The 27,984-nt window shown below is 43.9% G+C and overlaps 2 protein-coding genes across 4 annotated transcripts; one reads left to right on the top strand and one right to left on the bottom strand.

Moving 5' to 3' along the window:
* Nucleotides 1-473: 473 nt before the first annotated feature.
* Nucleotides 474-7,653, bottom strand: LOC136674619 (gap junction delta-2 protein-like). Of its 2 annotated transcripts, none has more exons than XM_066650697.1 (2): nt 7,534-7,653; nt 474-1,552 (listed from the first exon to the last, which is right to left on the bottom strand). In XM_066650697.1, exon 2 carries the CDS (start codon nt 1,542-1,544, stop codon nt 474-476), a length of 1,071 nt encoding a protein of 356 aa, XP_066506794.1. In that variant the 5' UTR covers nt 1,545-1,552; nt 7,534-7,653. The 2 variants fall into 2 exon arrangements, with proteins under 2 accessions (XP_066506794.1, XP_066506793.1); XM_066650696.1 differs by lacking the exon at nt 7,534-7,653 and adding an exon at nt 1,653-1,746.
* On the top strand, nt 7,088-27,984 carry vezf1a (vascular endothelial zinc finger 1a). Of its 2 annotated transcripts, XM_066650694.1 has the most exons (6): nt 7,088-7,227; nt 17,280-18,049; nt 21,412-21,481; nt 21,723-21,888; nt 25,588-25,623; nt 26,143-27,984. In XM_066650694.1, the coding sequence occupies exons 1-6, from the start codon at nt 7,195-7,197 to the stop codon at nt 26,502-26,504; spliced, it is 1,437 nt and encodes a 478-aa protein (XP_066506791.1). In that variant the 5' UTR covers nt 7,088-7,194; the 3' UTR covers nt 26,505-27,984. The 2 variants fall into 2 exon arrangements, with proteins under 2 accessions (XP_066506791.1, XP_066506792.1); XM_066650695.1 differs by lacking the exon at nt 25,588-25,623.

Here is a 27,984-nt window from a genome sequence, read left to right as displayed (position 1 = left end):
TGGACCCACCGTGACCCTGAACTGGATAAGGGTTACAGATAATGAATAAATGTATGAATAAGCTATTTATTAATTTATTTATTTATTCAGTTAGTAATCTAGTTATGTTTTGAAGGTATGTTGACAGAGCAAACGTAAGCAGCAGCAGTTATCTGATGCAACAGAGTCGTCAGGATGTGTTCTGACCGAGCTCCAAGTGTATTGAACTTACTACATCGACAGATTTATAAAAAAAAAAAAAAGGTTGCATTAAAGGTGTCATAACGTGGCCTACACCTTCCCGTTTTGGTCAGATTGTGTGGTGAGTGAAAACGATAGGTGGGAAAAATCAGAACAAAAAAGAGAAGATGGAAAGCAAGGAGTGTCTGTAGTAAACAACAGTATGATACATATCAGTAAATACACATAAGGCCGAAAAGTGATGTAATGTTCCTTTAATGCCTCAGAAAACATCAAGAATGTCGAAAGACAACTCACAGCCAAGACTTCTTACTTCTGCCCAACGTATGCTCCTTGCTCTCAGGTCTTCTTGCGTACTCCAGGGTGGAGTCTGTCTCGAAAGAGATGGAGGGTCCGTGTGCGGGACAGCTACTCTCCTTCTCCAAGGTCATTGGAAGGGAGGACTGCAGCAGCAGGTGCCCCCTCAGGGAGTGAGTGAGCTTCAGCAGGAGAGGCTTGCGACTGGAGTACAGGGTCTGGACTCGCTGAGGGTTGGGAGCATCGTCCGGGTCACAGCAAGCGGAACAAGCCAGGCAGATGATCCGGAAGACGTAGACCCAGCCGAGGTAGTGCAGCTCCACCACGTTGAGGAGGAAGCAGCCCAGACCGATGCTGAACATGAAGTTGAGGAAGATGGTCTTCTCTGTGGCGCGGGACACGAAGCAGTCCGTTCGGTTGGGGCAGGGATACGTGTCGCACTGGAACAGATGAGGCACCTCGAAGCCAAAAAGGCAACACTGACCAACGAGGAATACCAACTCCATGATGGAGCGCAGCACGATGTGGACGATGTACGTCAACAGCACGTGGCTGGACAACTCGGTGGGATCTTTGGACACTTCCCTAAAATCATCCTCCAACAAGGTCTGGTCCAAGCCCTCCACCACCTGAGGGCCCCAGACCTCCACAGACTGAGCCTGTGGATTGGGAGTCTTGACCTCCGTCGCCTCCTCCTGGTCATTCTCCATCATAGCATCCTCCTTTGCCTTCTCCTTTGACTCTATATCACGCTTCTCATCTTTGGCGATCTTGTGCAGCACATAGATGACGTAGAAGATGGACGGCGTGGAGACCAGCACGATCTGGAAGACCCAGAAGCGTAGGTGCGAGACGGGAGCGAAGGTGTCGTAGCAGACGTTGCTGCAGCCCGGCTGCAGAGTGTTGCAGGTGAACTTGGACTGTTCGTCGCTGTACACGGCATCGCCCACCAGCGCCACCAGCAGGATGCGGAACAGCAGCAGCATGGTCAGCCAGATCTTGCCGATCACCGTGGAGTGGTTCTGCACTTCCGTCAGGAAGCGGCCGAGAATGGACCAGTCTCCCATTCCTCAGGCTGCTCAGAGACAAAATGGGAAATAAATATCAGTACAGCTAATACATGTGGGTTTACAGGCTAAAAAAAAACAGTTACAGTAATATGTATATGAGCCTACGTCTGATTGGCTGCTGAGCGCTGTGATACATTTCAAGCTGAAATGTGTCTTTGGGCTGGGCTACATTACTGTAGACTGCCATGCCGGATCTATGTTATGCTCTGGTTTTTGTGACATCACAATGGAGCTTCATTTGAATATGTGGACAACTGTTACGGTTCTTAAACTAATCATAGGTACCTCTATCTACATAATGACTTACACCAAACAGAAACCAAGCTGTGTGCTATAAAACTAGACGTATTTATTCATTCTTATATGTACTAAAAGTCCATATAGAAAATCAAGCCCATATAATCACATTCTCAAAACAATTCACAGCACAAACCTCTGCGATGCTCCCACAGGTCATAAACTACATTATGATTTTATAGATGGACTCACCTTTCTTTCTTTCCAATCCAAAGCTGGAAAAATGCCAAAACATACCATCTGCATAACTATATCTGAAGTGGGTGCCGGACACTGGGCGTTATGGACTGCATTGAGCTGGACCAGCTGAGAATGGGCTGACCTCAGTCCCTCTGCAGCACTCATTGTACTGAATCTGGACAACAAGCGTCCAATGTACATTGGGACAAAGATTGAAATGCACAATGGGGCCCACCTTTTCTGAGCGGCTATTCACAGCCAAAAGAGTTCAAAGAACAGCCCGGAAAAATGACAATAACAGTGATATGAATGAGTGGATTTTTCAAAATGTTTTTAGAGAAGCTTATAAACAATATAGAACACAGTTCAGGAGTGTTATAGCATCCACAAGCCCCGCTCTGAAATGCCTGCTTAGATGCTTTAAAGCCTATATTTATCTTGAATATTTTCCTCTGTGGTACAGTTCTCCATTCTACATCAGATCACAGTTTTGCTATAATTCGGCTCGGCATAAGGAATTAAATGGGAATGGGAAAAGCAACAGATGGAATAACAGCTGTAAAAACACAGTAATGCATAAAATATATGTGTAACATTGTATAAAAGGAACATTTTATATCTGAATACCAGAAATGTACACAATTCATTTTAAGGTTAAAATAGACAAGAGGCGAGAACTGTAGAGAAAGGTTATTCATTCATTCATTCATTCATTCATTATCTGTAACCCTTATTCAGTTCAGGGTCGCGGTGGGTCCAGAGCCTACACAGAATCACTGGGCACAAGGCAGGAATACACCCTGTAGGGGGCGCCAGTCCTTCACAGGGTGACACACACTCACACTCTCACAGCTAAGGACATTTTGAGTCATCAATCCACCTCCCAATGTGTGTTTTTGGACCGTGGGAGGAAACCAGAGCACCCAGAGGAAACCCACGCAGACATAGGGAGAACACACCACACTCCTCACAGACAGTCACCCGGAGGAAACCCACGCAGACACAGAGAGAACACACCACACTCTTCACAGACAGTCACCCGGAGGAAACCCACACAGACACAGGGAGAACACACCAAACTCCTCACAGACAGCCACCCGGAGGAAACCCACACAGACACAGGGAGAACACACCACACTCCTCACAGACAGTCACCCGGAGGAAACCCACACAGACACAGGGAGAACACACCACACTCCTCACAGACAGTCACCCGGAGGAAACCCACACAGACACAGGGAGAACACACCAAACTCCTCACAGACAGCCACCCGGAGGAAACCCACACAGACACAGGCAGAACACACCAAACTCCTCACAGACAGCCACCCGGAGGAAACCCACACAGACACAGGGAGAACACACCACACTCTTCACCAACAGTCACCCGGAGGAAACCCATGCAGACACAGGGAGAACACACCACACTCCTCACAGACAGTCACACGGAGGAAACCCACACAGACACAGGGAGAACACACCAAACTCCTCACAGACAGCCACCCGGAGGAAACCCACACAGACACAGGGAGAACACACCACACTCCTCACAGACAGTCACCCGGAGGAAACCCACACAGACACAGGGAGAACACACCACACTCCTCACAGACAGTCACCCGGAGGAAACCCACACAGACACAGGGAGAACACACCAAACTCCTCACAGACAGCCACCCGGAGGAAACCCACACAGACACAGGCAGAACACACCAAACTCCTCACAGACAGCCACCCGGAGGAAACCCACACAGACACAGGGAGAACACACCAAACTCCTCACAGACAGCCACCCGGAGGAAACCCACACAGACACAGGCAGAACACACCAAACTCCTCACAGACAGCCACCCGGAGGAAACCCACACAGACACAGGGAGAACACACCACACTCTTCACCAACAGTCACCCGGAGGAAACCCATGCAGACACAGGGAGAACACACCACACTCCTCACAGACAGTCACACGGAGGAAACCCACACAGACACAGGGAGAACACACCAAACTCCTCACAGACAGCCACCCGGAGGAAACCCACACAGACACAGGGAGAACACACCACACTCCTCACAGACAGTCACCCGGAGGAAACCCACGTGAACATGGGAAACCACTAGAGCAAGATTAGGAACTAAAAATGCATAAAATAAAAACACTGTTGTATAAAATATTCCTGTACTGAATTTATTTTACACAGATTGCTAGGGTGACATGCACTTAACCCCTGCAATGTGGAAGTGATAACTGTATATGTATGAGTTTTATGCACCAAAAAACTACATAATTTAAAAGTTAATGTCATAAAAACTGTGAACACAACTGTTTTGTTACTGTGTCTTTAAATCTCATCTATGTAAATAACCTCTTTACTACATGACTACACTGTACAGGGCCTTATTCAAAGCCAAATGTGTGTTGAAACACTCTTTATAACTTCAGTGTGAATGGGTGTGGCTTAACTCCTCTATGCTAATTAGCTGGTTGTAGGACAAAACAAAAGCAATGAAATAGGACATTTCTGCAGGTTAGTTTCCAAATATGAGCTAAATATGCTAAGCCTTTTATGGTACATTTTGAAAACGGATGTTTGTATAGTAGCCAACTGTTAACTTCTGTGTTCCTTGATATGGTTCCTTTAAGTCATTTGCAGTAAATACATCTTAAAATCGCCTGGAATGAGAAATGAAAACACTGTTGCCTAAAATTGGGTCATCCAGAATCAACCTCGCAAAATGATTACCGCCATTCCTTTTTATTTTTAAATGAACTGAGCTCAAATCGATGGAATCCTGTAATCAGCCGTTTTGACAGATTATATTTAATAATATTTCAAGGGTGTAATACCACAGACATATCAATAAAGCCATCATATGAGAGCAGCCATGGTGTGATGAAACAGCGCAGCAACAGGAGCTACAGGGAGACATCAGCGCGGAATGGAACTCCAGGAAATGCACCAGTAACACAAGGATTTCAGGACTTAACTGATTATAAATGGATTACAAACAGTAGAATCCTGTCATAATTAACTACTGTACAATAGGCCCTGCCTCTAATTCTGATCATATTTCTAATGACTTTACGAGGGGACACATAATATATCTAACTATATATTTAATAAATTAGTAAATGATGAACCTATAGCACTGTAAAGATACAACAGAATAGTTCAGGCGTTACGACACCACAACACACAAATCCACTGAAGCTAAGCAGGTTTGGGCCTGGCAGGTCTTCAGGGGGCACTGTTCCTGTTGTCTGTGGGGATCCCAATGCCTGTGTTCAGTGAGAGGGACTTCAGATAAGACATAAAACCGAGGTCTGTGTCTTTGTGAGAGCACTGGTACAGATCGGCTGCTGTCCTCATCAAGCGTGTGTATAGATTTTGGGACATAATTCCTTTTTAAATGCCCATTCCTGTCAAATTAAACCAGCTAGTCTTGTTACTGGAAGACGTACAGGCTACACCCAGCAGCCTGGGTGGAAACACTCTTTATAACTTCAGCGTAAATGAACAGAGCGAAAGTGCTGTAAGCTGAACTGATTGATATACTGTATGTAAATGAGTTGTTTTTTATGACATCACACAAAATCAGGTTTTCAAAGGCAGACTGCAGATTGAATCAGACTTTAATCATTTTCTAATACAAACGATAGCAGTGTTCGTTTACTGCATTAAAAACAAGAGACATAGAACTGACACTGTATATATATAAAGAGAGACATCAGCATTATTTATATTCTAGTGAAGTTGTTTATTGGCACTGACTTTAAATGATGTCCTTAAATAACGTTAAATGACTTTCTTTGGCTCTTACTGAAATAATCTCAGTAAGCATGTTAACCCAATAGCCTTCAAGGCTTGTGTAAGAGTGCAGTGTCTACAAATAACAAACGTCAATCCTAATTATGAGACACGGGCTTAAAATAGACTCTAAATTTGGAAATGTTTGCTTTTTCCAGGTCGCTGAGAGACTTTACAGCAAAATCACAAAGATGTCCACTTAAACAAATGAATGGCACAAAAATTACTGATTAAAAAAAACTCATAGTTTTCATCCTGACTGAAAAAAGAAAAGGAACGTGCTTGTGTATAAGTTAAAAACACAAAAATATATGAATGTTGTTTTCTTGAAATGGCAGCATGTTGAAAGGGGAGGGGTGTTCAGTTATTTGCAGTCTGCTATTTTACTGCTGCCACTAAATTTTTAAATAAACATACACTGGAAGTTGGTGTGCAGTTTACTTTCTTAATATGATGTATTTCTGAGGTAACCAAGACATTTAGTGCAGCACCGTGGCATAACCACTGTCTGTGAAGCTTGTCATCCCTGTGTCTGTGTGGGTTTCCTTCCGGGTGCTCCATCTTACTTCCACAGTTCCAAAAACACAGGCTATTTGACAGTGTCCAAATGTGTGAGTGTGCTCTTAGTCCAGGTTGTGTTCCTGTTTTTCACCCAGTGATTCCAGGTTGGATCCGGACCAAGCACGGTCCTAAAAATGAATGAACGAATGAACAAACGAATGAATGAATGAACTTGGCATTTGCGCAGGACAGAATATGAGGACAAAATGTGTTGTATTTTACAAAAATTCGTATTTTAAACGACACACTGCCAATAAATTGTACTTTAGTGAGTCCTAGGATATGAGCCAACAAGAAAAAAAAAAGTTGTATTTATCTTAGAGTGACTTTATGATGATATTTATCTGGAACACAGTCAAACAGTAATGTGAAGGACACTTTTATATATATTTTAAATAGATTTCAGGTTGACTTTTTATAGCCTAATTATATGTAGGCTATATGTAAGCTAACATCAGTGGGACACAAATGGAATCGTGGAATCACCCATGTAGTGTCCCCAGAGAGTCTGGTGAACGCGGCATGAAAAGGGGTGTGCGCAGGTACGCGTTAAATATAACGTACGTTTAAACAACACCGCCCTATAAAAGAATGTACATTACATTATGAAATCCCTTTCAGAGGCACACAGAGCAAGTTTAGACATTAAATACGTTATATAAAAGTGAATTTAACCATGATGTGGTGGCGCTCCCCCCCTATCTCGGATTTGGTTGGGCCCGGGGGTGAGAGGAAGTTGTAGCCGCTGCCATGTTTAGCTGCTTTGTTGTAGATTTCTTGCAGATTTTTTTTAAGTGTTGCAATGGAGCCGAGCTGGAGTTCATTTTTATTTCAGGTACGTAAACGGCGCCGTGGGGTGCTAAATTTTTTTAAAATAACGCGTAGAAGTCGACGGGGGAAAGCCTCGCCTCTTCCCGAGCGGGAGTTTTCTTTTAAAGAGAGCTGTGTTTTTGCTCCAATTCAAGCAAAACAATGGTAACGTTATAGAAGCTCAGTCCCGGGCTTCCAGCTGTGAGGAGCAGGAGCGGGACGTCGGACACCCAAAAAAAGCCCTCTCCTTGTTCTCCAGAGTCGCTAAATACTGGCGAATACTCATTCGGATATTTCTTAAGTGTTGTGGGTTTTGTTTAAAGCCGCTCACCTCGGTCAGAAATCCGCCGTTTTAATTTAAAAAAGCGAGCAAACACAAGTCGTCGCTTCCAAACGCCAGTCGTGTTCTCTTTCTTTCTTTCTTTTTTTGGCTGGTTTTAAACAGGACTTAGTAACATTGATTTCTCTCACGTTTAACCGCCTTTTCGCCCGCAGAAACGCTTTATCCTGGAGGATAACGCGAGGAAAGGCGCTAAACGTGTGGCTGAGAAGTCAAGTTTGGCGCTTGGTAACTTTTTTCGGGAGGGAGATATTCAAACGGCACAAATGGATGGCAACGTTAAGCCGCGGGGTTCAGGAATTTGAGCTATGCGTCTAAAGCGCTCACACGCTTTTTATTGAACGTTATTCCTTTCTTTTTTGAACGCGTTTAGTCCTCACAAAGCGTGCCGGGGTGGCTTTCGTACCGTCTTTTCTCCCCAAAATCATTCAGAAGGTTAAACTAAAGAGGCCAATTCGTTTAAACACACCTATAGTTCATTTTGGATGGGTTTTAAGGTTGTTTTCTAAGGCGATTACTTTGTGCTAACAGGCTAACCTCTGTATTTTACCTCAGGGTGAATGAGCCTTAAAAAATCTGTTCAAAATGTGAGGATTCGTGTCTACAAAGACAGATTAGATATATTCAGACGGTGCTGTTTTCTGTTGTTCTTTATTTTGGACCTGAACACGGGATAATAACATTGTTAGGATATCATTAAAGAAATATTAATGCTTTTTTAAAAGTTTTCAGAGTACACTGGCCGACAAAACTGTTGGGTTCACTTGAGTCCCGGATAACTACAACTGAAATCTTATTTATATTATATTTTGGACAAGAACCAGTTGAAAGGAAAAGACACTGGTGGAAGGGGTGTATGATAAAGCAAGAATATAATATCACAATAGATTTCGTGACATATATATATATGTATAATAATATAATGACAGACATACAGCACACTAACAGTGTTACACAGGATCTACATTCAAACGAACTGGGTCTAATGGATTCCCCCCAAAATGTTCACTTACTCTAACTCATAAGTCAAAAGAAATAGAACTAAATATGTTAAAATTCACAATGTTAGTACCATACTACAGTAGTTAAGTCATGCTAACCATGCTTTAGAAAACATCGAAAAAACTTTGAAACATGTAAATCTTGACACAAAAAATCGCAGACTAATTTTGCAGACTGTTTGTCTTGTTTATCTTGCCTAATATACGTTTTTATATGGCCCTGCAAGAATTAGTCTCTGCCTAAAAACCACATTGTCTTCAGATGTGAAAGGGTGTCAGATTTTAGTTTTTCTAAAAGTCTTTTCAAAGTCTTCTAGCGTTTGTTTAGCATTAAACACAGACGATTTCCTGCTATCCCAACAACTTTACACCAAACAGTCAAGACGACGGAAGCACATCACTACATTAGCAATGCTCCCGTGATTTTATTACAATTTTATTGGAAATTTGTCTGTGGATAAACCACTTGAATATTTGTTAGGTGTAAGGCCAGTATTTTTCAGTCTGTTTGCTTCTTCTACCTTGTGCGGCTGTTGTAGATGATTCGTTGGCACTAAACTTAAAGTTCACATTCAAATATAATTTCCAATTATTCTGGACGTCTAAAAAATACATGGAGCTGGTGCTTTTCCATGCTTAAGATGCTTAAGTGAGGCAAGGATAACTCAGAACTCACTGTATCAGCTAGTTTGGGAAAGCATGGTAGTAAACAGCCCTCCTCCCTCAGTATTATTTGCCTGGTGTTGATTTCACATCATGCCATGTGTGAAGTGGATAGAGATGAACCACTCCTGCTCTGTCTGGACATGAGCATCACACCATTCCTTAAACCCTGGATTACTACAGTGAATGCAACAAACTTGAAGTGGTTTTATGAAGCTCTGAGTTTGTGTCCAACCCTGTTTGTCTAGTAGGCTCTGGGAGGAAATCAGGGAAAGCTTATTTGAAGAATTAAAAGTGGTATCAGCTGAGGACGGGACAAATGGCTGGAGAGCAGAGCGAATCTTGGAGAATTTGTAGGAAAGTACAGAGAGAAAGAATTTGATTTGGTGGTCCTTCGGTGGCCTGGCTGAACATGTGGTGTCTGATTTCTTGAAAGGGGAATACAGTTATTTATTTATTTATTGTTATATTTCTACTTGACAAAGTCGAGTTCTCCCCAAGCAGAATTATTTATGGTGGTGGTGATTTGAACCAGACATCTGACAGAGATTAGTGTTTGTAAAAATATACCTAACCTTAGCTTTTGTGAGGCACAGTAGGACCCAAGGACAGCCTTGATACGGTTTTAATATTTGTGTGATTTTCAAACCTAAAACCCCAGTAGATTTGTAAGTTTGCTGATCATTTTGGATGTTAAACTTAAGGGCTATGTGCATCAATACTGTAAAGAAATCTAAGCTGGTAAGACCTCCACTATGCAAGATTTTACATCAGTCAACTCTTGAATGACTATTGAATTCTGCAGAAATTTAGAAAACCAGGGAATCCCCCTTTAACAGTGGTGTTTCTGTAGAAGTAGAAGCAGTGAATCTGAAATGACACACTCAAGATCCCATAGTTTGGTTTTGCTTGCTTTGAATGTTGCATTTTCAGCTTGAGTCATCTAACGTACCACATTTGCATGGGTTCATGTCCTAACTCCTTCAAATCTGAGGGAAAGATGTTTGACTTGCGCTTACCTTATTGTTTGTGTGGGTCTGGTTAACTGTGTCTAATGGCCAGCACGACACCTCAGAGATGGCATCAACAACAACTCAAAAAAGCATCACTTTCTCCTTGGTTTTGGCTTTCTCATACGCACTTTGAATAGTAGACTTGATTAGTGGCTGAAATGCGTGTCCTCGGGGCAAGCTCCTTTCCCTGCCACCTCCCAGCTTTGAAGTTGTTGCTGTAATTGCGACAGGTAGAGCTACTGTATTCCCAGTGTGTCACAGAAGTGCAGCTGTTACCTGCTAATTGGTGCAAGCCCAAAAACCCAGCCAGAAACTTCCAATGTAGGCAGCTAAACTAAAAAAAAAAAAAAGAATTCCAATGTTAACCACAGCTCCTGTTTTGCTCAAAAGGGCAATGATGTTGACCTGTAAATCACCCAGTAGCCTGTTTAAATCTCAGGAGTGAAAGTTCAGGCCACACGCTACTGTTCTAAGCAGGAACTGTTAACTGTTATCTCACGGCCACTTCTGTAGAGATTTAAGCTTGTGTCTGGCCTAGCCGATCTGTTTATCAACTTTGGTGGAAGCTTTAAAGATGATAAGAAGGGTCTACACCCATGGCAGCAGCTGTAAAGTTTCTGGCAGCTGCAAGTTGGAAGAGTTTGGATGTAAACAAAACAGTGGCTTATTAGTAGAGCTGAACCTTCTTCTATCAAATCCTAACTGAAATCGAGTGAGTGCTTGGGCAGTGGAGCAACGCTCTGCCCTTTTCGAGAGAGGGGAAAGAGAGAAAGAATTTCATTTGGTGGTCCTTTCATCTGAATGCTTGGGCACGACAGGCATTGTGCGAGTCCTGAGAGAGTGGAAGTACATGTAATCCCTTTATTACTCAGCTAAAGCGAAGCGAGGAGAGAGAGGGCCCGTTACCGTCACAAACCCAGGGCTACCGGCACTGCCACTGCGGAATGACTCATGCGCTTCCCGCCCAGCAGAGAAACATCCATCTCTTTCTCTCGCTTCTTTCCTCGCTCTTTCTCACTCTCCTTTACAGAAGCCTTCAGTCATTGATCTTGAGCATGCTTCCAGCATGCCGGCATGTTAATGAGGTGTTGGATGGCCTGAGCGACCTTCTCTTCTGTGACCCATTTCTAAGTGCATCAGGGCTTGGACGCTCGTTTATTAGCAGTCACCTTGGGGTTGTTTCATGCCTTTTTGGTTTATCCTCCACTTTTTGGGGCGTTGGTTTTACAGTTTTGGCCTTATTATCAGACACCCAGGGGGTTTTCTTTTTAGCCTGACTTTTACGGAGAATGAGAAAATAATTTCCATGTCACTAGGCCGTCATTGTGGAGACATTAGCTTGTAGGATCTTGTTCCTGAGAAGAATATTGCCTTTGATTGATTGTATGCCAGACTGTGCCAGTGGGAAAGGGAAGATTACTCATCAGTCTGGAAATATGCTCCATCGGGTGACGAAATAACATTTATTCAGGATGAGCTCATTGGGGGGGGGGAAATCTCACTTGTGTTAACGCAAAGGGTGTAAAAAAATAAATAAATATAAGATCCTGTAACTTTTAATAGGCATATTGTACAGTAAAGCAACCTGCCCTTTTTTTCATGAAAAGCGCCAGGCATCTTTTGTTGTATGTGAGGTTTTTTTTTTCCCCCTCTTTTAGCTTAAACACCCATTCCACTTTCTCTTGTTTCCTTTCAAATTCAAATTTAAGAAAGCTTTACTTGAAAATGAATTACCATGTGCTACAGCGTTCGGTCTAGTCCCCAGCGCGGTTCTCTATTGTGCCAGAGCTGCCTTTTCAAAAAAAACTGCTTATTCTCGAGCCGAGTTCGGTTTGGGATGTTATTTACGTTGGAGTGACCTCAGCCTTCAGAGCCGATTTGGATCAAAACTGTCAGAGTGGCGTGAAGGCGCAGCAGGCTGCAGTCACCGTGCCTGTGTCTGGGAGCACGGCTGCCCGTCTGCGGTCTCACGTCAGTCCCAGCACAGAGTCTGACCCACAAACACTTCCTGGAAGGTGCTGCCCGGCAGGTGTGCAGACAGTAGAAAACACCGCCCCTCCACCCCCTCCCACACACAATCCACAGTTAAAACATCCCATGTTCTCAGGTCCCCCTGCATCTGCAAGACGTCCCACCAAGGGGTATGTGGAGAAATGCAGCCATTCTACCCATGAATAGGGGAACCAAATCAGCGAAGACTCCCCTACAAAGACCCCCTGCCAGGGCCTGAGTGCATCACTGCTCGGATTTGGGGGACGCAACAATAGAGCAGATGAAATAAGGAGTACAATGTGGAATTCATTTTTCTTCTCTCCCTCTCTCTCATTCTCTCTCTCTCTCCCTCTCCTACCCCCTCTCTCTTCCACCCATCCCTATCCCCGTTGAGACTGGCTGCGTTGGATGGATGACTGAACCCAAATGTAAAGGGTCAGTTGTTTAACCCTGGTCTTTCGTGATTGCGGAAGAAAACACACTCGTCTTAATTGTGGTGCTCTCTTTTCCCAGAGACCGCTTGTGCATAGACCGTCACAAACAACACAAAATGTTCATGTATCAGTAGAAGGTAGCATTGTTCACTGTAGCAAGCTGTTTCACAACCTCCTTTTAGTTGCCCTGCTCACATTACCCAGAGCAATAGGATGTGCCTTTACTTGCATAGCTAAGTAAGAAATCGGGTATGTGATATTTTTAGGTTTCCTTAGGTAGTATATAATGTTGCTATAAATAACTTTTTGGGAGAAATGCCAGCAAATCAGTCGTGTTGGCTTGTGTTCTGTTGTGTCTGGAGCCATTTTGAGAGGCCGTTAGACAGAGGCTGCAGCCATAATGGAGATTAAGAAATGATTGTTGCCGTGGCCGGACCCTAATATGTGCTGGCCCTCGCCTATTTGGGATGCTCCATTGAACAACAATAGTGCAAGAAGCCCAGCGCTTGCTCCTTTTTTTCCCCTCCTTCTCTATCTCCCCCCCCCCCCCCCCCCCCCCCCCAGTGGCATCCCTGCCTGCTATTGTGCTGACATGCCGCCTGAAGTGTTTAAGAGGCCTCTGAAGCTGTACTCTGGGCAAGAGAACGAACATGAGAGGATGCGTTTTTCCGAAAAACTCCATGCACACACCTGCTTGGATCTGATTCATGGTTTAAAATGGACTGTTTTGGCCTGTTTACTCAAAAGTGGTGTTTTTCTGCAAACGACTCCCTAAAAAAGCAAGGCTTTGGCTCTTTTTCCGCTGTTGTGTCTCTGCTGCTTTTATCTGTGCTTCTGTTTAGTCTCAGTACAAGAATTCCCCTGCAAAGAAAGACAGACAAAATATGTTACTGCTGCAGTCAATGAATGTATTGTGCATTATGAAACAAGAACAGACCTGTGTTTGTTGATTTTTCAGTGGTGTGGCGCTAGGTTAGTGGTGTTTTTATACCCTCCCCCTGTTGGTTTGCATAATATTTTAATTTGCTAGGGGGGAGAACCTCTGTCTTTGCTACTCTTAGCTTAGAATTACAGGAACTGCACTATGTAACCCGAAGGAGGGTAGAAAAACAATGTGTTATCAGTTCAGTTACTGAGACGCAGTGTAAAGGCACGGTGTAAAGAAACCTAACCATGAACGTGAACCTGTAGCTGTCTTTACTGGGAAAATCAATACTTTGAGGGACTATTTTTGCCTTAATCACCCTTTATTTAAGGCAGTTTTCTGGCACTTTCTCACTAAGAATATTCATGACCACTTCCTGTAATATCTGATACAGCATTTTGAGTCATTGAACCACCACAGTGAAAAATTCAACAACTCTGTAACTTCTACAATTAATTATAAAAACAGTGGAGTTCCACTTTGACGCCCTTGGCTTCATGCGCTTTTGTGATAATGGTGTAAATCTGGGACACGCGCTTCAGGCTACTGGATTTTAAAAAGGTCACATTGAGTACCACTCTTTCATAAAGAGCCATCTTCCTTGAAACAGCATGACAGCTTTTCTGAGTAGCACTTTTTTTGCATAAACCTAGCATCTGTGGCATTTTCCGAATTAAATAAGTGTTTATCGTTGATTCGTTTAACCATTTAAAAGGCAAATGTGTTTTGAATAGATGTCAACTGTCATGGTTAAATCTGCAGATTTCTGGAGGGTGGATTGGTGAGTATGTGTTATTGGTGACACGTGTTCGTTTCCTAAAGTAGCAGTGCTCTGGCTGCGCCGCTGTTATGTGGTTGTGGTTTGGGGTTCTTGGAGACAGGCTTTCCCCTGGCCGTGTAAACAAAGGCCTGCCGAGGGCACTCCCGGCACAGCCGCAGGCCACAGTGACTGAGACGGCATTGTGGTTGAAAGCAAAGATGGATGTCCTCCCTGGTGCTACCATAAACAAGCCTCTCTGCTGCGGGGTCAGCAGCGGAGCGCCCTTCATTTCCTCCAACTGCAGATTCCCCACCTCCTCCTCCTGAGGGCAAACCACTTGTTCTGAAGCTCCTGTGTGGTCGTTCTTTTCTCCATCTCTTTCGGCTGTCAGGTTTTGCGTTTGCGCTGAGCTCATTCTCGCCAAAGGCAGAGCTGGCTTGTCACCCCACTCCACATGAGTCGGCTGCTTTTGCAGTCACGTCACCCGTCAGCCGCATCATAGCGGGTTAGATCGGTTTGCATGGGCCCGATTTAGAAGCTCCAAGTGACATCGGGCTGTTTTTGAGCCATGTTACCAAGAATGCTCAGAACTATTTCTGTCCTCTCAGTAGGACACCCAGCACAAACAAATCCTTTTTTTTCTCTCTCTCTCTCTCTCTCTTTCCTCTCCTCTCCACCTTCCATCTGTGCAGCTATTGTTTGGATTGTTCTCTTGGAGCATTTCATTCATGAACTCCTGTATCTGGAATCCCGTTCAGCTGTTTGGTTCAATACCAAAGCAGAAATTCCAAATCCAGTCAGTCAGTTCCCAAAAATATCTATGAGGAATTTATCTTTGAAACGTCCCTGCTGTGAAGCAGCCCTTCGCGGCCTGTTTTTGTGTCTGATAATCAACGGATCACGGTCATCGTTGCTCATCAAGCAAGCTGGCGGAAATGCTGACCAGGGCCAGGCTGTTGCTCTGTCAGCCCGAGTACACTGTGCCCACTTCTACACATGCGCCCAAAATTAGTCACACTCTATTTTTGAATGGGCTTTGCTGCTCTGCTGTCTGCTGCTGACACAGACACGCTCTTTTCTCTCTCTCTCTCTCTCTCTCTCTCTATCTCTCTTGTTCTCTTTTGTTCATCCTATCTCTTCTCATGTACTCTCTCACTCCTCGCTCTCTCGTTCCCTCTGGCTGTTCTTCGCTCCGAGCTGTAATCCCTTGGTAGAAGTTCACAATCATGGCAGAGATGCATGTTGAGAAGTGGCGACAAAGATGCTTGAATTTTAAAAGGGTTAACAGTCTTTGATGTTTTCACGTTGTCCTGTAACAAGGAGATAGAGGACAAATACAAACATTTCTCTCCATAGCCCATTGATGTAAGAGCTAGTTGTACAAAGTTTTGAAGCGTTTTTGTAAAGCACGTCATTGTTATTCAAAATTCAACCATTCTCCCGCTCTTGAAATGTTATGGTAATTGTTGGGTGGTTTTAAAAATGACCGTTTTACTTTTATTTCAAACGAACACAAAATTATTAATACGCTGCACCATGGTTAAATCGTTCAAACAAAACCTCACGCATACTTTTGGATACAGTATTATCCCCAAGAACAAACTACTGCACGTTTTTGCAGCAGGACAAATGCTTACTTTCTATTTTCAAACTGCTTTCAGGTTGCCCCCCCCCCCTCCCCCCAAACCTAAAGGAGAATGGGTTCCCCCGTATGACTCTTGGTTCCTTCCGAGGTTTTCCTTGCCACAGTTGCCCTTGGCTCACTCATAGGAGGCTTGGACCCGGATCGCTGTAAAGCTGCTTTGTGACAACTTTCTGTTGTTAGAAGCGCTATATAAATAAAATTTGATTGATGGTTGTATTCTGTGGAATATGAATGACAGTTGGCCTTTTTCATACTAGGTAATATATAGTATAAAACGACCACGGCAGGAGAATGTTTGATATACAAATACGTAACACAAAAAATGCTTTAAAAATTATATATGCAACTCATATTCATTGGCTAGCAATTAAAATGTTTTTGTTGGTCCCCTGGGATGTTTACAGGCTTTTAATGTATTACCTCTTACAAGAGACAAACTGGTCCGAAAGCCAAAGATAGCACTTAACTTGCAAGTGATAACCACCGTGTTATGAATGTGAAAACAGTAGACTAGTGGAAAGATGGACTGTTTTTAGACGGGGCGACTGCTGTAAGTGGCGATCCAGTTACATGTCCTCTCTTGCTGACCTAGGGTCAGTTTCACATGTCTGAATCTGATTGTGGTCATGATAAAGAGATTTATGGCTACTTGTCTGGTAATAATGCAGCCAATAGTGAACTTTATCACCTAAATAGCTCTGTTTAGTCCAAACCTCTTTAATGACCCACTCTGAAAACATAATAAACCATACTTGATTAATTTCCTGTCCAGCTTCTCTGCTTATGTACCTTAAGTGCTGTAGGCTAAGGTTTATAAAGAGGCTCGTTGCTCAAAAGAAAGAGACCTTTAAGAGGTGCGAGTGCCCTTTTTCGGGTATTGCTCAAGATCTCATTGTGCTTTAAATGCAGTTTTGTGCTTTAGGGGCAACCTGGGAAAGCCCGCAATTGTTTTTTCTCAGTTCTTTCTACCTGTCATCTTCATTTCCCTGCTGTAAGCACATTTAACTCACTCTGCTTCCGCTGACTCTGCTGCTCCTTTCCTCTTTGAGATGTAAAGGATATGGCTCATTTGAAAATTATTCTTATAACCAGTAAAATCTTTTAATGCTTTGAAAGAATCCCTGCAATCTCAGGATTTTTCCATTCAACAAAAAAGGTCACACTGGCACTATTTGTGTTCTAATAATTAAATGAAACGACATTCATTCAAATTAAGTAGGTTAACAGTTATTATACAAAATATACACCTAACCGAATAGACTTCGGTTATTTATTCTTATACTTTCTCTATTTCCTTTTTGCAGCAGGCCAATGAAGCCCTCCACCACCAGCACCAGGTGGCCCCAAACAGCCTGCTGCCTCTGCTGAACTCCGAGCCGCAGGACCAGAAGCCCATCATGCCCATCCCACTGGACCAGAAACCCCCGGTCAGCGCTGCTGAGCTCTTGAAGGACAATGTTGCCAGTGGGACAGGGGCTGGTGGAGGGGGTGGCGGTGGCGGTGGGGGTCCCATGCCCATCGTAAAGAAGGAGCACAAAACCAAGACGCCTTTCATCTGCGGCTACTGTAACAAGGCCTTTCGTGACAGCTACCACCTGAGGAGGCATGAGTCGTGCCACACGGGCATCAAGATGGTGTCGAGACCCAAGAAGACGGCGCAGACAGCGCCCACCATGGTTCCTCTGATCTCTACTGTGCCACGGGAAAACAGTGGCAACCCCTCGTACATCTCAACCATCGCTGGCATCCTCACCACCGCCACTACTTCGGCCTCCACTGGCTCCAGCATAATGACGCCCACCTCCATCACCGGCATGGGCCAGCAGAGCGTGCCCAAAAAGCCGGCCAAGCCCGTGAAGAAGAATCACGGCTGCGAGATGTGCGGCAAGGCCTTTCGCGACGTCTACCACCTGAACCGCCACAAGCTATCGCACTCAGATGAGAAGCCCTTCGAGTGCCCCATCTGCCAGCAGAGGTTCAAGAGGAAGGACCGCATGACGTACCATGTGCGTTCGCATGACGGTGGAGTCCACAAGCCATACGTGTGCTCAGTGTGTGGGAAGGGCTTCTCGAGGTATGTTTACTAATAGTTATATTTCTTGTAGAGATTTTGTAAAGGGACATATTTTACCGGCGATGTACTTAGATCATCTTTAAAGGAGTATTTATTGTACCACTTTTTGCCAAAGTGAACACACATCTGGGGTCTTAAAGGGAAGTGACGTGCATTTGTTAAAATACTACATGGATCAAACAGCGCACATCTAAACCGCCCTATTCAGAACAACCAGTTTCAGCCACTGCTAAGAATAAGTTTCTGTTTACTCCTGATGTGAGAAGCAAGGAGCAGAAACACTGTCTTTTAGTCACTTTCGCTTTGTACTCTTCTCTTTTCCACCCTATGTTTTAATACCCCATGCTTGTTTGCTTTGCTTTGGGTAAAATTGTCTTTGTACCTTTTAATATACACAACTCTAAAGTGCCAGCTTGCGACATAATGAGCAGCGCTAATTCAGAGTATCAAATTTTATCGCGTGTTTTCAGATTTGATAATCAAAAACTGTTATAGTATTTCACAGTTTGTGGGTTTGTAGGTGTTCCAGATCCACAGATTAGTGTGCTAAGGCACTATAAGATTGTGTTTTCATGATGTTTCCCCTTTAAAAAGATGTAAATGTCGGGACAACTTTGGGATTAGCGTTCTGGAGCGATATGACGTGTTGCTATCAGATTACAAATGCAGTGAAATAAATAATTTCTTCACCTTCTCAGTATTGTGACTAGGAAATATAGAAAATAATTGTAGTTTAAATAATTATTAAATTATTCATTATTAGATATCAGAGACATTATGATCATAGCATTATGATTCCTGTATGACCTAACTGCCTTTACAATTGAAGGGTACTTGGCTAATGAGTTGAGCTGTTCAGGCTGTTGTTCTATTTTAAGAAACACTGTCCTACAGGCGGCTTTAAAACAGTCTACCTTGCATTGTCTAATCCCGCAGAACATGATGTGGTGTTTCGTTCTGTGTTTTTTTTATACTCCAAGTTGAAATACGTGTACAAAGACGTAGCTGGCTCCACCATCTGCTCCTCCATATGACGTTAACATTGTCTCGCTCTCGTTGGCTGCCGCCGGCTGATTTATAACTGCAGTGAATAGTTGTGACTGGCTGCTTTTGTGCTTCCCCAGCACGCGACGGCCTGGCCCTGCCTCCTGGAGTGGCCCCTACCGTCGTGGGCCGAGGGGGGAGGGGACCATTGCCAAATGCTTTGATTCCTGTGTCAAGCTGCGGACACATTCAGCTTGCCACAGTCCCAGGAGGGGACAACCAAAATCAGTTAGAGGGCCAGTGAGACATGAGTCTGGGATTTCCTCTTGGTCATTGTGCAGTCCCTGTAGACCACACTCAGTGTGCCGAGACTGGATTCTTTAAGAGTGAACGATGCTGCATCATCCCTCTATTTCCAGGCAGAAGCGAAGGCTGAGTGCGTCATACCGGCTCGCTCCACATCCTGTTCCAGCTCGCGGCACTGCGTGACTAATAATCTGAGGATTAATTTCAGGGTGAGCAACGCAAGTCAGAGCGCAGAGAAGAAAGGAGCCGTTTTTAGCATGCCAACTGTTCCCTGTTCCAGACCGTTACGTGGAGCTGGATCCCCAACAAACTATCTTAAAGATAAATAGCAAAGCAGTGAAGCTTTTTTCTTTATTATTGGTGTAATTTTGTCCTCTGTCAATCTGCTGTCCCTTGGTGGAGAAGTCAAGTGTGTGTGTAGAGCACTGTGTTATCTCGAGGGGCAGCATGCCATGGCTGCTTGTTTCACGCGTCTAGAAGCTACCGTCCTCTTCAGTAAACAACGAGGGGAGGCGGGGGGGGAGGAGGAAAGTGAGCGAGGGCTGGCCATTCCGGTTCAGCGCACGGCTGAGGAGATCCCACTTGACTCGTCTCCTCAGCAGAAGCATGGGCAGTGTGAATCCTGCCCTCCTCTGACCAGCTGGCACAGGGCTGCCTCAAGAGGGCAAGCGACTGGTTGCAGTTGCCCGAGTTCAAGCTTTTCAGACTGTCTCACACAAGCACACTCCACTTGTCTGGCTCAGCCGTGAGACAGCAGGTGGTTTTGGAATCTGGATGCTTTCAGAAAGCGGAGGAAAGCTAATAGCGTTAAGCTGGATTTGATGGTCGAGTTGGAGGTGTACAGATGTGGGAAGCTCTATTAGCATAATGGAAAGTGATAAAACATCTGTTAAGAAGTCACAAATAGATGTGCTCTCTAATGGTTCAACTCTAATATACGTCCAACGTCGCTCACAGGTTTTGTTCTTCCCAAGTAAATATCATCCAGATCAATCCGATGTTCGGTTTTTAAGCAGTCATCTTCTGGCCTGTCGCAATAGGCATTTTGTGTGATTGATATCGCAATAAACGATATTATTGTCATTTAGTAACACTGATATAACAATAATATAATATCATCATATAGTTACACCCCTTTTGAAGAACAAGATTTTTTTATTAATAATTTGGTTATTAAGAGAGCGCAGCAGGTAGGTGTTGCAGTCACACAGCTCCAGGGGCTTGGAGGTTGTGGCTTCGATTCCTGCTCCGGGTGACTGTCTGTGAGGAGTGTGGTGTGTTCTCTCTGTGTCTGCGTGGGTTTCCTCCGGGTGACTGTCTGTGAGGAGTGTGGTGTGTTCTCTCTGTGTCTGCGTGGGTTTCCTCCGGGTGACTGTCTGTGAGGAGTGTGGTGTGTTCTCTCTGTGTCTGCGTGGGTTTCCTCCGGGTGACTGTCAGTGAGGAGTGTGGTGTGTTCTCCCTGTGTCTGAGTGGGTTTCCTCCGGGTGCTCCGGTTTCCTCCCACAGTTCAAAAACACACGTTGGTAGGTGGATTGGTGACTCAAAAGGGTCTGTAGGTGTGAGTCTGAGTGAATGTGTGAGTGTGTTGCCCTGTGAAGGACTGGCGCCCCCTCCAGGGTGTGTTCCCGCCTTGCGCCCAATGATTCCAGGTAGGCTCTGGACCCACCGTGACCCAGAACTGGATAAGGGTTACAGATAATGAATGAATGAATGGTTATTAAGAATATTCAGACATTGGAATTGGAATCTAAAATACGTTTTAACATCCTAAATAAATAAAACCAATTTTCAAACAAATCTACATAATGGTTCCAGCGTGGAGACCAGATAAAATCAGAGATTAGCAAAGATCAAGTGGCTAAAATACTGGTGGTGTTCATTCTTAAGCAAATCACAAATGGTGATACTGAGGTCAGCCAAAATTATGGAGGAAATGCCTAAATGTTTTACGATAAGTCGCTAATGTAATGGCTGTGACAGGGCTAGTCAGCTAGGAACAGAGATTAATTGTGATGTTCTCGTTTTTATTCCGAAAGCATCTCTCTCTTACCTGTTTATATCTCCTTCCTCAGGCCTGATCATCTCAGTTGCCATGTCAAGCATGTGCATTCCTCAGAGAGACCATTCAAATGCCAAGTAACGGTAAAGGTTTATTTTCATCTCCTTCGCATACACAGTAGCCTCCTGCCACCCTTGCCCTCTTTTATTTGAATCAGGGTGACTTAGTGATGAGCTCCAATGACAATATATGTTGATGATACAAAGCTGTGTGCTCCAGAACAGGCTTAAACCTCTGACCTCATGAATAAACCAACACATGCAGCCTAATGATGTACTTAGGAGTACTGCTGTAGTAATGACCAGATTCTCCACGTATCTTCAGGCCTGCACTTCTGCCTTTGCCACCAAAGACAGACTGCGCTCGCACATGATCCGACACGAAGGGAAGGTCACCTGCAACATCTGTGGCAAGATGCTCAGCGCCGCCTACATCACCAGCCATTTAAAGACGCACGGCCAGACCAACTTCAATAACTCCTGCAACAAAGGTAAGTGCACCATCCTCTCCGAGCCTCCAACCTCAGGTATTCAAAGAGACCCAAGTGGGGGAGCTGATAAGTGGTGGTCCCGTATCAGCCTTCCTGCACGTGGTGACTCCTACAATACCCGTTATGATGAGGGATCGGTCATGTAGATCCTAACGACTAGCTCAACATCTACTAATATCCACTTCATTCTGGCGTAGGTTAGTTCCATGTCTCCTCTTCGCAATGCTGTGTCTCTTTGGTTGTTGAGCACATTCGCCCACTGAAGTCCCAGTGGATAGTTCGATGGTCAGGATTGGTTTGAAGTTCAGGATTTTGGATCGTAAACAGGTCTTGAGTATTTGGAAAAGATCTCTCTGGAATGTTTGAAACACACAAACTTGCCTCGTCATGAACGACATAAATCAAACATGAGTCCACATAAAATGAACATTACTGAAGCTGCTTTTGGCCTTTACAACTGGATCATTACCTTGTGTACGATGCTTCGGGTCTCCTCATGTTTCTTGCGAACGCTGTTTAGTCATAAATCTGTCTTTTAGAAGAATGAATCGCAGCTTGAAGACCTGATTCTGGGTTAGCAGAAATTTGATAACTACCATAGTTCTTTTTTTCTTTGAGAGCACACCTTTCCTGATGCATCAGAGTCGACTGCATCCTCAGGCCTGTTGTGAATTGCTCTGATTTGGATTAGCAGTGTCTACGAAGCGCCTCGGGGCACACTTTAAAGTTTTTCCTTTCTCCAGCCCCCTCTGTTACCATTTTTAGGGGCAAAAGAAACAACTTGCTCAGCTGAAAGCTAGCACGGTAACTTTGAACATCAGAATCTGTAATAGGCTTAGAGTTCGGATAGCTTGTAGCGTCTACGTTTGCTGCAGACCTTTCTTTTGTCTCCTATAAACTGCATTGCACTTGTACGTCTTAAACTAAAGCAGCTTGGCAGTGGGAGATTGGTGTCCCACACAGACCAGGACCTTAGCTGACTGCGGTTGTCATCTTATGAGCAACTTGGCTAAACAATACAATAATGGGCGTTGTTTACTGCTTGTCTACAGACTGAACAGTGTGAAACGCTAGCATCTGCATGCTGCAAATAACTAACTACAGTTTAGATTCATCTTCTTTCACCACAGAAGCGCATGGTTCCATTACAGTGTGGTAAATGTGTCTGTTGTTTGACCGACTTTCCTGCTTTTAAATAATTCAGTGATTTATTTAATATTTGTTGCAGCCCTGATTGTACATACAGAAGGGCAGCGACGGACTGCGTCTGAATAGTGGCTTTATAGAACATCTGCTCAAGTCTATCCTGCAGTTTGATGGAGTGGCTTTGGACTGCACGCTGTGTCTGATTCTGTCCGTTCCTTAGTGCAGCTGGATAGATTAGATTCATTAGAAACCTATGTGCTTCGCATTTTAAAAGATCATTCAAAAGGTTATCCGCGGATACCTATTAAACCAGGTCACTGCTGAGTGCCATGGTGCTGATTGTGGCTTTCTCATGCGTGGATGGGTGTGTTGACAATAGCTTGGTCACCAAATTGCACCCGTTTTTGGCATTGCTTCAAATTTCTCTTTATTAAACCATGTAGAGTAGTTCCTTTCTTCCACTCGTTCCATCCATAAAGCCATTCCTTCTGTTTTTCATGTTAACCTTTTAATGTCTGACTTGAATGTTGTGCCACCAAAATGAGTTCTTCACTGTGTTTTGATGCCTGTGATTGTAATAGACCTGTAACATTCACCTCCTGCAGTTTATGCTTCTGTTTGGACCATCTTGATGTGCACTGATTGCCATGCTTATGTGTTAACTGTTAGTCTGTCTGTCTGTCATTTCAGTCATATTTTAAAGCATAAGAAAACCTTGATACCGTTTGTGTATGTATCGTGGTAAGGAAAGTTCTTAAAGGCTAAGCACCACTTAATGGACCTCCATGAATATTTCACATTATTGTAGTTACTGACAGATATAAGTATGAATTAAAATGAAAATAGCAGCTTAATTTGCTTTAAAACTGACAATTTTATTAAATTGACGGAAAAACCCAAGCTCGCTACGGAAATTCTCGAACGCGACCGTGACGTCACTGGTGGACAACAGTTGAACAACGCCGCGGTAAAACACCGTTATGACTGACTGTTATGACAGTATCTAGCTAAATAACCAACATTATTCATGACAATAGCCTAGCAATAAGCTAAACTCAAATGTAGAGGTACCGTTATTCTTGTAAATGTGATCGAAGTCGAACTCGAATTCATCCGACACTATAAACCTCCGTAATGCAGCTACGTAGCCGAGTATAATCTGAGCCACCGAGTTTAGCGAGTCAAGCTAACGTTAACTAACACCAATTAAAACAGGCGAAGTGAGTGTCCTTACCCTGTTTACCTCCATGTTACAGAGGCTCTTGAACACCTTTCGTTGGTGTCCTTACATGCCCATATTGTTGGAAAAGCGCCAGTGAAATGAGCACTACGGATAACCAACGGTCTTTTAAACCTTATTCCTTGAATTAGTAAGAAATAACATGTTTTCTGACGATCAATAAACACAAGTTAGGAACTCAAATTCCACTTTATTTATTTGTTTGACACTTTCATATCGCTGCTGCTTAGCCTTTAAAGTGACACAGGAGCATCCTCAAACCTTTACACTCACTACGAATATAAAGATATATGACTGTGCACAATTACGTAAATGTTAAACACTTCTGTTCCCAATTACCAAACCTGACCCCTTCTACCTTTTCACTTGTCGCCAAAAGGGGAACACAGCCCTCTGTGTTTAAACAGACCGAGCTGAGGAGGGGAAACTAAAACAACCGTAACGGATAAATGCAGAAGAGTGATAAGGAGAATGAAGTGGAGCTGTTTACTTTAGTGCTAGGCTTTATCCTTTAAACTTGCGTCCGTGTTGCATCATTGGAGCTGGAGCTGAACTTGGTGCTGTGGTGTGTGAAGTTGCTACAGCCTGTTTGCTAAGCTAACACTAGCCCGTGGCTCCAAGAAGAACGTTATAGTGGAGCAGGGGTAGCTTAGCTGATGGTTTCACGCCAGTGGAGCTACCTCAGATGTGGTTCTTTCTCCTGAACTTGTCACAGGAACTAAGCTGCTATAAAACCTCTGCTGTGAAGTTCTGCTTGCTCCTGCCACATGCTTTTTTTTGTTTGTTTGTTTGTTTTTGTTTAACGCCATCTATCTTTTTAGCTGTGAAACGCCGACATCTCAAACAAGTTGGAAACACAACCGCCGACGTGTTCTGTTTTCCCAATCTTCTTAATCCTCTCGTTAGCATATTTTAACATATTGGAATTAGACCATGATGCTTCCAGGCTCTTTCATGACGTACCACTTCATTTTATTGCATTACCTCCTGCTCAGTTATTGCACACGTATATCAAACTAGTTCTGGGCTCTGGTTTAATCAGTTGACCAGCCACTTGTATAGAAAGAAACCTATGTAGTTTGTTTTTTTCTGCATGGCATGGCTGTGCTGACTGTAATGACATGGCAACACTTGCAGTTGTATTAAGCCCCCTGGCTCCTGGGCCAAGCCTGGTGTAGGGTGATATCACGTGCCCCTCGCTCTGCTCTAACGAGGCCGCTTTGTGCATCTAGCCAGAGGGGGGCACCAAGACTCCCGGCCTCAGCCCTGGCCGGCTGGCCATCATAACACTCTGTGTCTGTATTTCTGAATAGGAGACTGGCAGTGGAACTCCTCAGGGCTGCGGAAAGGTAAAGACGTAGATTCATGTGAAACACCAACCCAGGGCACGGGGGAAAAGGCACACACACATGATCTGCTAAATACCTTTTTTATTTTGTTTTATTCTTTTAATTCTCTGCTTCTCCTCACTGTTTAAATGCTTTAGAGAAGTTCAGCAAAGGTTTGTGTGATTTGGATTGATATGTGGTCTAAAAACATTGTCTGTGCTCTGCCACTCTGTAAATCAGTGGGTTTTGAACCACACTTATGGGTCCCTCAGACAAATGAACAAAATTGTAAGGGCTTCCTGATGTCAGTCCATCAGAAAAAGAAGTTGGAAGTCTTGAGGACAATTGAGCAGTCAAATTGTTGAGATCAGAGAGAGATTGAATATGCAATATCTATTATTAAATACACATCTCATTTTATTTACACTTCAATAAAAGTGTAAAAGACGGGGACTGGGTGGGAATGGGAAGAACCGAAAGCCACACCTTTAACATGTTCCCTGTTTGTCGCCTCCTTTTTCTGTGTTTGTTTCATCACAGACAACAATGAAGTGTGCAACTCCGCCTCGGTCACGCCCATCACCTCCTCCGCCTCCATCACCACAGCGATGAACCGTGGCAATGTCAGCAACCCCGTCACCATCGCAGCGCAGATGAGCATCACCACCAACACGGTGAACCTCACGTCCCCGGTCAGCCTGCAGCACCCGGTCACCATCACAGGGCCGGTCAACATCGCCTCGGTCAACATCCCCGCGACCGCACCCATGAACATCGCCCACCCGGTGGCCATCACCACGCCCATGCCCATGAACATCGCCGGGCCCCTCAACATCGCCATGAGGCCCATGGAGAGCATGCCTTTTCTGTCCCAAGTTCTGCCTTCCTCACCTCCCTGGTAATCAAGACGGAACTCAAGCCCCGCCCCCACCCCCCCGACTTCGACCTGATTCTCTTTACCAGCCGAACGACGCCCTCCTGCCCCACGTGACCCACAGAGAGTGTTTACTCTTGCAGTGTGGTTGAAGACAAGCAGCTGCAACGCAAGCAAATCTCGATGAGCTGATGGAGTTTTATACACGTTTAAGAGTTTTTGTTGTTGGTTGTTTTTTGATTAGAGTTTTTTCCACCCTCCCTCTGAAGGAGTTCTGAAGTGAACAAGTGATTTTTATTTTTCGTCATGCGCAGTTCAACATCCTGAGGGAGACTTATTTTTGTTTTGTTTTTTAAAGCGACTCTGAGCACGCAGACCTTGACCGATGAAGTTTTCAAAAAGACGATTGCAATAAGTGCTGATTTTAAAATATATATTGCCCTTCATCTTGTTTTTTTTTTTTAAATTCCTCTCAGCAGTTATCTTTCCGGAGCGATGGGAGTTCATTAGCTGTAGCTAATCAGTATTTAATTTTTTTAGGAAACGAGTTCAAAAGGGACAAAGGCTTTCACTTTTTAAATGTATTTGGGTTTTAAGGAATGGGGTGGGTATTAAGTTTGATTTGAGGTACAGTGACTGTATCTCGTACAGTTGCCTACGCTGGCTTTTGTTTTCCTTTTCTTTTCTTTGTGTTCTCACCAACTACAGTTGTGAATTGTTAAATATATTTCTTTTTTTTTTTTTTAGCCGCAGTGTTAGGACGCTGTTGATCATGACTGTTATCGTTGTTCATTTTGTTGTGCTCTTGTTTATTGAGGATGGCTGGGGTGTGCTTTGTTTACTCATGATTTTATTATTATTATTAATTTTTTTTAAAAACCAGAACAGAGGAATCTTGCACTGAAAGCATATCCCTTGTGGAAAAAAAAGACAAAAAAAAAAGACGAGACAGTATTATCAAAGATCAAAGTTGCGAGAGTTAGGTAACCAGCCTAGATATAACAGGGCCATCTAGTGGTTGGCACAAGCTGCACCTCTAAAGTTTTATTATCAAGTTGACAGAAATTAGCATGTAGTGTTTTATACCCTTGTTTTTAATCTTAATTATGGTCTTTACGTATTTGTTCTTTTATTTGAAACCCACGGATCCTGTTAGTGTGAACTTTCTGCTCAGGAAATGTTCCCAGTTAAAACCAGTAAACTGTTCATTTCTTTATCCTTTGGATGACGAAGCCTTTTTGTGTTACTTTGTAAATATATTTCTCCCTTTTTTATTATTATTATTATTATTTTTCCTGAGAGGGGGAGGTTCTCCCTTTCAAAGCAGGAACCCAAGAACTTAAACCACGACTGATTTCACCGTCCATTATTTATGGAATGCTTCCATCTTGGTCCTTAATTTGACTCCATTGACTGTGTCCAGGCTGCTGCAGGGGTTTCTCTTCTTCCTCCTTAAGTCTCTGCAGTGCCTTTCGGAGTAGTCTCTCTCTCTCTCTCTCTCTCTCTCT

Source organism: Hoplias malabaricus, chromosome 18, assembly GCF_029633855.1.
Source record: "Hoplias malabaricus isolate fHopMal1 chromosome 18, fHopMal1.hap1, whole genome shotgun sequence".
Taxonomy (NCBI): domain Eukaryota; kingdom Metazoa; phylum Chordata; class Actinopteri; order Characiformes; family Erythrinidae; genus Hoplias; species Hoplias malabaricus.
The sequence above is the reverse complement of the archived record's forward strand: the minus strand, read 5'-3'. Positions and strand labels throughout refer to the sequence as shown.

Coding starts and splice junctions, on each gene's coding strand:
- LOC136674619 (XM_066650697.1), bottom strand. CDS start 1,544: ATGGGAGACTGGTCCATTCTCGGCCGCTTCCTGACGGAAGTGCAGAAC.
- vezf1a (XM_066650694.1), top strand. CDS start 7,195: ATGGAGCCGAGCTGGAGTTCATTTTTATTTCAG. Junction 18,050..21,411: donor TGTGGGAAGGGCTTCTCGAG/GTATGTTTACTA, acceptor CTCCTTCCTCAG/GCCTGATCATCTCAGTTGCC. Junction 21,889..25,587: donor CAATAACTCCTGCAACAAAG/GTAAGTGCACCA, acceptor ATTTCTGAATAG/GAGACTGGCAGTGGAACTCC.